At 34.4% G+C, this 10486-nt stretch overlaps 1 protein-coding gene across 3 annotated transcripts; it reads left to right on the forward strand.

Annotated features, from left to right (window-relative positions):
- Positions 1-2536: 2536 nt before the first annotated feature.
- On the forward strand, positions 2537-10109 carry LOC125819776 (shaggy-related protein kinase epsilon). 3 transcript variants are annotated; one of them, XM_049499220.1, is made up of 14 exons: positions 2558-2761; positions 4203-4240; positions 4355-4555; positions 4639-4731; positions 6377-6436; positions 6609-6881; positions 7071-7142; positions 7218-7274; positions 8265-8405; positions 8503-8553; positions 8639-8734; positions 8822-8905; positions 9784-9886; positions 9968-10109. In XM_049499220.1, the coding sequence occupies exons 3-14, from the start codon at positions 4436-4438 to the stop codon at positions 10048-10050; spliced, it is 1233 nt and encodes a 410-aa protein (XP_049355177.1). In that variant the 5' UTR covers positions 2558-2761; positions 4203-4240; positions 4355-4435; the 3' UTR covers positions 10051-10109. The 3 variants fall into 3 exon arrangements, with proteins under 3 accessions (XP_049355176.1, XP_049355178.1, XP_049355177.1); XM_049499219.1 differs by lacking the exon at positions 4203-4240 and having other exon boundaries at positions 2537-2761; XM_049499221.1 differs by lacking the exon at positions 4203-4240 and having other exon boundaries at positions 2548-2761; positions 4464-4555.
- Positions 10110-10486: the final 377 nt, after the last annotated feature.

Genomic DNA, 10486 nt, shown 5'->3' on the forward strand with positions numbered 1-10486 from the left:
CACCCCGAATCATCAGGCTTGAAGAGTCTTGCCAGAGCTCAGGGTTACTGTTGATTCAACATCACTGAATTCCAATTCTATTTTGTACTTATTGTCTTTTCTATTGGGAGAAAAAATGATTTGGTTAAGCAATAATGGTGGTTGTGATGACAAATGTGGTTAATGATAGATGCCGATAATAGTGGTTGACAATGGTGGTGGTGGTCAGTGGCGGATCTATGCAGATGTTTGGGGGTGCCACGCCACCCCCGAACTTCGACGAAAACTCTATATACATAGGTATATATATATAATATTTATATAAATATAAAACGTGTCACCCATAGAACAAAACTATTTTGTGGTGCCATGGTAGGAGGGCAACTTTAGAAGGCTGATGTTGCGGGTTCGAATCCCATTTGTACCTATTTTTTTGAGAAATTTGATGCAGACGTTTTTTAAGAAAAAAAAAGGCTCCAAGCAAGTTTTTTTAGGAAAAACAGCTGGCACAATTTTTATTTTTATTTTTTTATAATTGTTATTGACTTAAATTTAATTAATTACATTATTACTCCTTTGACTTTTCTTTTATTTGATTAAATACTCAATAAAAGTGTAATATCTTATTATTTACATTTTATTGATTGATTTATGATATATATCGAAAAGACAAATAATTTAATCAAATATAAAATTAATTTAATCGATAAGTCTATTTGGCACCCACGGACTCTAAATCCTGGATCCACCACTGGTGGTGGTGGTGGTGGTGATGATGATAGAGGTGATTTGTGGTGGTGGCTGGTGATTGCGATTGTGATTTGTGGATAGAGCGATGATAAATATCATCCACACAAGAATACCTCTTAGTGATATTAAGATTCTATTATAATTCTTAATGATTAAGACCTATTCAGATCGATTGGGTGCTTAAATCTTAATGAAAACAAATACACTTAATGGTCTAATGTTTGAATCATTTAGATTCAGACCTCCACTAAATGCAAATTAAATATATAAAATTTATCATTTAGTGGCTATTTTATAAGTTAGATCACATAAAATGTAATTATCCCTATTTTCTCTTACCAAACCAATATACTCCTCGTGTCCCAATTTATGTGACACATCTCGTTTTTCGAGAGTCAAACACTTTAGGGTTGTTTGGTAGCTGGATATAATTATACATGTATTAGTAATGCAGATATTAGTTATGCAGGTATTAGTAATGTGTGTATTAGTTATGCAAGTATTAGTAATGCATGTAATAGTAATGTGGGTATTTGTTATGCATGTATTAATTATACAAGTATTAGCTATGCATGGTTTAGTTATGCAGAGTTTAGTTATGTATAAATTATTTCTTTGGATGTTTGTTTTTATATTAAAAATTAGTAAAATTATATATTTTTTAAACTATAACACTTTTTTTACAATTATATCCTTTCCTTCTTGAACTTTGCATTTTTCCTTCTTTAACTTTGTATTTAAATTAAAATATTTCTTTAATTATGTAGAAGAAAAAAAGTAGTCATGTGGGAGTGATAAGGGTATTTTACAAGTATTAACTATGCATAGTTTAGTTATGCGGAGTTTAGTTATGTATAAATTATTTCTTTGGATGTTTGTTTTTATATTAAAAATTAGTAAAAAATTATATATTTTTTAAACTATAACACTTTTTTACAATTATATCCTTTCCTTCTTGAACTTTGTATTTTTCCTTCTTTAACTTTGTATTTAAATTAAAATATTTCTTTAATTATGTAGAAGAAAAAAAGTAGTCATGTGGGAGTGATAAGGGTAATATTGTCATTTTAAATTTTTATACATGTATTAGCTATACACGTATTAATTATTTCACCTTCTACTCCGCATAAATAATACACAAATTTTCTCATAACTTATACATATATTAGTTATGCAAATTTCAAAATTGTCAATCAAACGTCGTGTTAATTTTATACATCAATAATTTTTTTTCTTATCCACTTACCAAACGTTGTATTAATTATATATATGAATAATTTTTTTCTTATCCACCTCCCAAACATTGTATTAAATGTATACACGAATAACTTTTTTTTATCCACCTACCAAACGTCGTATAAGTTATACGAATTTTAATACATGAATAAATATTGTTTTATCCAGCTACCAAACGACCTCTTTAAGTTTGATCAGGAATTTGAGCATGAAATATTCTATTTTTTAAAAATGAAATTTATATATTTGTAAATTACGTAAAAAGTACTATAAATCACAATAATTGACAATTCAAAATATTTAAAAATACATATTAAAAAATTTACGGTAAAAATAAATTTATTTAAATCTCAAAATTCGAAATATGTCACATAAATTAAAATGGAGGGAGTATACATTTTTTCTAGCCACGTGGATAAAATTGGAAGTCTGATCTTATATATTGGGAGAAAAAAAAATATGAAAAGAGGGGCTCATTCATGGCTAACAGCTAGAGTCATTACTGTAAGTATGAAGAAGCCAACGAGATAATGACACCTGTAATAAGAGACTCCTGTTACGTAACTGAGATACTTCAATGAACTAAAATTGATAAAATCAGTTGGGGTCCGCTCTGCTCCAAGCAGAATTTCCAGCGAGTCAAAGTTTGTGTATGAAAAGTCCTTGAAAATTGAGCAAAACTCCCATTTTTCAACTTTACCTGCCGGAGATTCCTTTTTCTTTCTTCTTCTAGGGTTTCGTCTTTTCACCGATCGCCATTTTTGCCGCTTCAACTATTACAACCTTTGAGCTCCTGGTACGTACTGTCTTCTTCCCTATTCTATAGAAATGATAGCTAAAAAGTAGACAGACATTACAGCTATATCAATTAGAAGTGTTTTTCTCAGCTCAGTTTGATTTTATGATTCTATTAGCTGATTTTTAGCTGTAAGTTGTCGGTTGTGTCTTGACGATCATATAAAGATGGAAACTTGTCCCCATAACAAACAACTTTTTTTTTTTTTTTAACTTTTTGGTCTGTACTCAAGTGCATCAGTAGCTTTTAGGATCTTCAGTTTGGTTCTAGGATTGAAACCGAATAAATGGGCTACGAGCCATTCAGGTACCTAAAGTTCGGAAGAAAAAAAAAGTAAGGGAAGGGAGGGTTTCATTTTGCTATACCACTGAGAATTGTGGTGATATCCTGTGAAGATGCAATTAGGGATACTCTGGCTGCATTGGATCGAAAAATTCATGAAATGGTCTTGAGAATTTCGTGTTGCCGGTGATATAGGATCTCTTTTACCATTCTGCAACTCTATCCTGATAGTAGGAAAGCCGCGCTATTCCATAATTGTTAAGCTCAAGAATGGCTGGGATATTGTTAGTCATGTTTTCAAATAAACCAAAATTTTGGGGACTCTGTCAGGGAGGCTAGTGAAGGTTCTTCAGCAACTAAGGGTGATACAGACAACAAAATATTCAAGTATTGAACCATGGTTTTGAAAATGAAAAGGGGGATTCAGGAGGATGATATAAATCAAGAAGTGAAAGACTGCACAAATTATGCGGTCAATAGCAGAAGAGAAGCATTGATGATCACTAAAATAGGAGTCATTACATCTATTTTGGGATTTGAATTGAAACTGCCTGTCTATTTTATTTTCATAGAATGGCTGAAAATGTGATCAGGAACTTTCAGGGGCTGTGAGGCTTGACGGGTGAAGGGGAGATGAAGAGGTTGGTGATGGAATGGTACTGTCTATTAAGTTTTGTAAGTCAATTAAATGTTGATGCATAAAGAGAAAGTGGTAGGCAGTTTGCAGACTGAGATCTTGAAAATCTATATCCTCTAACAAGTGTTGGTGTGTTCAAATGCTATTTGGGATCCTCATTCCTCTCAAGCTCTGGAGAAGATCAATCATTATTATGTTATTGAACGTTTTTTCAGTACACGATAGGGAACTATTTAGCCTGACAATTTTCTTTTTTAATTGATCATTCATATTGTTCCTGATGTCAAATGTTCAATCAAGGGATACACTGTGAGTGTAAAGATAATAAATCCTACTTCAGCTTTGCAAGCAATGACACTGAAGTTTTCTTTGTTATGTTTCTTCGCACAAACTTCTCGGTAATGATATAATAAATAGTTTATGCACACAGGTCAGAGTTTACCATTGGGATGACAAAAACATTAAAAAACCAAACTAGCAGTATTATGTCTGCAATACTTACTATGTGTTCTTACTCAACAGAATGTCAAGTGGCTATGGCTCTATTCTGGTCGTTTCAGGTCAATGTTGTACGAATGTGTATGCCATTTCCTGGTTCAGAAATTACGACAACTTTAAAATGTAGATAGTATCAGATGCATCTTTTCTAATTTTTGTATATCATTGCATCCCAGGTTTTTGGAAGCTGATGATCTGTCTTTCAAGTTGTGCCCATTGATCACTACCATAAGCAAGTTCTTATCTTTGTTCCCGATATGGCTTCTGGCTGTATAATGCCTTCAGCAGGTGGTAAACCTCAAACTGATGCCATGCTTGTCGACAAACTTCCTGAAGAAATAAATGAAATGAAGATCAGAGATGATAAAGCAGAAAAGGTTGGTTCTGGGAAGAGGACTGCATATTCTGGTTCATTGTCTATGTATACTTGATTTATCTTAGGCAGTTTCACTTTTGATAGGAAATGGAAGCAGCTGTAGTTGACGGAAATGGAACAGAAAAGGGCCACATCATTGTGACAACTATTGGGGGCAAAAATGGTGAGCCTAAGCAGGTAAGAATTCTTAATCATTGATTGTTCAGTTTTCAAATATTGGGTTTAAGCTCTAGAAATATGTTAGTTACACTTGTTAATCGGGTGATACTGTCTACATGACTAATATCCTCCGATTTTTATATTTATTTGATGAGTACTACAAGTTAACAGGATAAATAATTTATCATTGAAGAAAAAAGATTAAAAAAATAAAAAATGGACAATATGCAAGGTCTGGAGTCATCTAACAGAAGCATTGATCTTATTGAGTTAAGCAAAAATCTCTTTGCATTAGTCTCTTTTTGTTTTAGGAATTTAGAAAGTAATATTTTAGGTCAAAGCTAAAATTTGAATTGATCAATAGATTCAATGAGCTATTCTCATTGAAATTGTTTCCTTTTTGGCCTGAATATCGGTAACTAAAGTTAGATATTGCTCCCCTATCATTTCCTGCATCTTATGTGCATTATATTATTGACCGAATATTTAATCTTTACTTTTAGAAGGTCAGCTCATGACATTTAATTGATCCAGAGCTGGATGCTTACCTTATTATCATAAAAGGTAAAGGAGAAAGCACTTTTTAAAAAATACATGTTGAGGTGAGTAAGGAGGGGCACATGTACTACCTTTTCTTAGTTCAAAAAAGAAGAAGAAATAGTAAGGGGAAACATGTATATATATAACACATACATACCTAACATTTTTTCTCAAAGCAGCAACAACATGTACTGTAGAGATCTTTTCATTTTCCAGTTAATTATTATTCTGTTCATAGACTATTTATCCTGTGGCAGACATTTTGTTGCACACCATTACAGAGGGGTAAATAGTTTTGAAAGAATCCAACTTATCACCAAAGGTTGTGGTGGCGTGATAAGTACCCTCCATCATTAACTAGAGATCTCATGTTCAACCCCTACGAATGGAGTCACCTTTAGTGGGAGCGCTTTACCCCCCATAGGTAGGACTTCCCTGTGCGAATCTGAATTATTTGGACCCCAAAATGGGTAATGGACACCGGGTGTGAAACCAAAACAAAAGGACTCCATCTTTTCTCTTTGTATGATTTAATAGTATATGTTTATCTGGTTTAAGTTTTAAAAAAGAACGAGTTCTTATTCAAATATATTATTAGACAATTTTTTATGTTCGAAGCATGTTTGTAAAGTTTGGATGGCATTTCAGCAAGATGTGCATTAGAGATATCTTATGTCCTTCTCTTTGGTTCTGCTTGTATCCTGCATGGTTAGTTTCATCCAACGATGTCCTTTTCACTGTCCTGGAGAATGGTAATTGCGTGAAGGGGGTGATGATGGTGGTAAATAATTGCAATCTATCGATAAAATCGCAGATAGTATCTGCGAGATGAATCAAAATGAGAATTGGGAAGGATGGAAATATTTTAGAGAGTTTTTGGAACACATAAGTATACATTAATCTCAGAGGATAACTTATACTAGGGAATATGGAAATTCAGTGTAGTGGCACAGACTCACTCAACGCTCATAATTATCATGTCTCTGTAACCAACCCAGTATTCTCGTGTCATCTTACTTCTCTACAAATATTTGACGTTACCTTTAATGCATTTTTCCTTGGATGTCTTTTTGTGGTGTTAAAAGTTTTTATTTACTAATTTTTATTCTCTTTTGCCATTCAGACCATTAGTTACATGGCCGAGCGTGTTGTTGGACAGGGTTCCTTTGGAATTGTGTTCCAGGTACAAACTGTTTATATTTTACAAATGATGACCACCATTAAGTAAGGCATATTGTACGCTAAGGGTTTGGGATATATATAATATCCTTTTGTTTCTATGCATAACTTGTCTAGCAGATGATTTACAAGTCCAAATTTGTTACTGATTTGGAAACCGTGTGTGTATTTTGCAGGCCAAATGCCTTGAAACTGGAGAAACTGTGGCAATAAAAAAAGTTCTACAGGATAAGCGATACAAGAATCGGGAATTGCAAACAATACGCCTTCTTGATCATCCTAATGTTGTTTCACTGAGACACTGCTTCTTTTCAACCACAGAAAAGGATGAGCTTTATCTTAATTTGGTTCTTGAATATGTACCTGAGACTGTCTACCGTGTGTTGAGACATTACAGCAAAGCAAACCAACGGATGCCAATGATTTATGTCAAGCTCTATACATATCAGGTTTTCCATTTTAAATTGAAAGCAAATTCATGTTCTATAGCAAAACTTAAGTGAAGGTGGACTTGATGCAGCTTGTTTTGTTTTATTTTTTGACACTGTTGCAGCTCAGGACTGTTAGTATTTTTTGTTACAAATACCTTATAGATATTTTGTTGCAAATCAGTGTTTATTGATTATACACTTCTTCAGATTTTCCGAGCTTTGGCTTACATACACGGGATAGGAGTCTGCCACAGGGACATCAAGCCTCAGAATTTACTGGTCTGTTTTTTCAAAGCTTAAGAGTCTATCTATTAAAAGGTTTATGATATTGACTACTGCAGTTTTCCATGGCAGGTCAACCCACATACTCACCAGCTTAAGCTCTGTGATTTCGGGAGTGCAAAAGTTCTGGTAATTGTAACTTGTAAAATTTTTGTTTGTGACTACTCGAAAGTTGACTAACTCCAGTTACAAAGCACAACGTTTATTTATTCAGCAACAGCAGTTTTGCAACTTAGAAGTTAATGTATGCTACTTTTGTCACCTACCCCATTTCACGAAGAAAAGGAATCCCCATTAACATTTGTCTTATAAACCAAGAATGACTATGGTTGTGTGCCATCTTTTGTGATGAGTCATTGTGGTTGTGCACTACTATCATCCACTTGCAAATAAATCAGGAAACAGTTGTGGTTTTGTGCATTTGTTTTGTTGGTGACAAGTGATGGTTATGTTTGTCATATAGTTACTAGGATTTTACAGAAGTTGAACAATGTTACATTGCTTCCATGTGACCAGGAGGTCATGGGTTTGAGCTGTGGAAACAGCCTGTTGCAGAAATGTAGGGTAAGGCTGCGTACAATAGACCCTTGTGGTCCAGCCCATCCCCAGACCCTGCTGATAGCGCAAGCTTAGTGCACCGGTCTGCCCTTTTCTTTTTTTTTAACGATGTTACATTGTCTGTCCCCTGATTATTTAGGGAAGCAAAGTGTCTTGGATTATAGTAAATTGGTATTGTTTTCTACTTTTTCATACTTTTTCTACTGTTCTAGTTTCTGAGGTGAAGCACTTACAGTTACTATTGAATTAGTCCTCTTATTTTTGATGAGTGTATTTCATGATCATGATCTCTGGTCCAGTTTTGTCTGTCAACCAAATGATAAACAAGTAACTTTCAACACTGTACAATATCAAAAAAGGATTCTACCTGAACAAAAAAATTTGCTTTTCATTAATGTCAATCAAGTTAGACTTGATCAATTCTCCTAAATGCCCACACTTTATTCTTTTCTCGACTGCATTTTTCTCGGGGGTATCAGATGATTTCAGCTCAATCTTGTGTTTATTTTGATCTTCATGTTTCTCTTAAATAGCTGCCTAAAGTTATATATTATCCTTCAGGTCAAAGGCGAGCCAAATATTTCATACATTTGCTCTCGTTACTATCGTGCGCCTGAACTTATATTTGGAGCAACTGAATACACATTTGCAATTGACATTTGGTCTGTGGGTTGTGTCCTTGCTGAACTGCTTCTTGGGCAGGTCTTATTCTTTCAGAATCTTGTTCTTTAATTCTAGACAGGAACAATTTCATAATTCTTGACATCTTTCTAATCTTTTTCTGTTACAATATCCATAGCCCCTCTTTCCTGGTGAGAGTGGAGTTGATCAGCTCGTGGAAATTATCAAGGTATCTTCACTCGAGTAATGATGAACTTAATTTCATGATCTCCAGATTGCAGAAAGCAATTGTACTGAAATCTTGTATGGTCTAGGTTCTCGGAACACCAACTCGGGAGGAAATCAAGTGTATGAATCCAAATTACACTGAGTTCAAATTCCCACAAATCAAAGCTCACCCTTGGCATAAAGTGAGGTTCTTGTCTGTTCCTACATAGATAATACAGTGCTGATCATTCCTTACACACTTATATACTCATTGCTTCTTTTTATTCCAGATTTTTCATAAGCGGATGCCTCCTGAAGCTGTGGATCTTGTGTCAAGGCTTCTCCAGTATTCTCCAAATTTGCGGTCTACTGCGGTAAGTTTAAACTTTTTTCCCCTCAATTTCTCAGCTGCAAATATAGATGAACCGGGCAGATCAAGAAACCATATTACGCAGTAGTACCTGGTCAAACTTCAGACCACAATGTGAGGGGAACAAACAATTGTATGATTCTGAAGGTTAATTTAGGAGTCTTTCCTCTGGAGTTGCTTTTAGATGATTGTGGAACCAAGAATAACTAAGGGCTTCATACTCATCAGAGTAACAGGACCACATGCTCTTTGTATTGTGTGCATTACTTGGCCTTGTTTAGAATTTCCCATCGAAACAACTATGTCTTTTCCCTTATCCAAACAAAGAACAAAAAAGAAATAGGTTGTCAGTTGCCTTAAAGTTGTTTTTCCCCTATTTGTTTCTTAACACTGGACAATCTGTTCCCATCTTAAATTATGCCAAGCTACCTAAGGGCCCTACCTTAACAGTAACAACAGAAAAATTAGTTTCACATCTTTACACCTTTAAAATGCTTTAGGAAACAGGTCATGTCATTTCTGAAGAAGTTGTTTCATAACTTAAGAATTAGTATTCTCTAATTTCTTGGGCTGATATATTTTCCGAGAAGTGCATTTGCAGCTGGTAGTTGTCCAAAAAATATTGCATCCTGATATGATCTTGTTGTATCATTTCTGTTATATAACATAATTCTATGAAATAGATTTTGTTACTTGTGGAGTCGGATGTTTTTATAATCATTTGATTGCATAATTTGGATGCATTTTAAATGCATAAAAATGATGATGAGCAAGGTACCTTTCTTTCATGTTTGGTATGGCATGCAAGACAATGTTGGTTCTACTTATTAGAAAACAATTTCCATTAAGCTATTGTAATATGTATTTGATTCCCATTTGCAGTTGGAGGCTTGCACCCACTCTTTCTTCGATGAGCTCCGTGACCCTAAGACTCGTCTCCCTAATGGTCGACCATTGCCACCTCTCTTCAACTTTAGGCCTCAAGGTTTAATCATATTCCCTTACCAGTACTTTTAAGGAATTGAAGTTTTCTTGGTTACTTATTTTTGTGCAATTTCATCTACAGAGTTGAAAGGAGCATCTGCAGAGCTCTTAAACAAACTGATACCAGAACATGCTAAGAAGCAGTGTACCTCCCTTGGTTTCTAAACCTTGTGAATGTTATGTATCTTTAGTATACTTATTTGCAAACCAATTTGTTTATTATCAACTGTTTGACATCTCTTCCTTCCCATATCAACTGTTGACTGACAAAAACATTGTGAAAGTTGTTCTTTGTGCAAATGCTACTTTATTGGACTTGCTGATGACCCCCCCCCCCCCCCCCCCCCCCTTTCAACCCCCTCTTTACCATATTCTGATTCCAAACAGTAAACCAAAGGAATTTGTTGATACAGTTGAATTTCAACTGGGAAGGTCAATCACGTTTATGTGCTTGGCTGTTATATTGTATATGTTGGGTAGACCACTACAAGTTAGATTCTGTAAACTGCTTGTTAGTATATTTATATATATGAGATACAATATTTTCTATATCATGTGTCTTCACTTGGGTTTGAAAAAGTATTCTTGTTGAACTTTGACG

This window comes from Solanum verrucosum, unplaced genomic scaffold (assembly GCF_900185275.1).
Source record: "Solanum verrucosum unplaced genomic scaffold, falcon-dt-bn FXZP01000239.1, whole genome shotgun sequence".
NCBI lineage: Eukaryota > Viridiplantae > Streptophyta > Magnoliopsida > Solanales > Solanaceae > Solanum > Solanum verrucosum.

Excerpts from the sequence above, each read along its gene's own strand:
- LOC125819776 (XM_049499219.1), top strand. The coding sequence starts at position 4,436 with ATGGCTTCTGGCTGTATAATGCCTTCAGCAGGTGGTAAACCTCAAACT. Across the intron at positions 8,554-8,638 it reads AGCTCGTGGAAATTATCAAG|GTTCTCGGAACACCAACTCG; the intron begins GTATCTTCACTC and ends TGTATGGTCTAG. Across the intron at positions 9,887-9,967 it reads CTTCAACTTTAGGCCTCAAG|AGTTGAAAGGAGCATCTGCA; the intron begins GTTTAATCATAT and ends TTTCATCTACAG.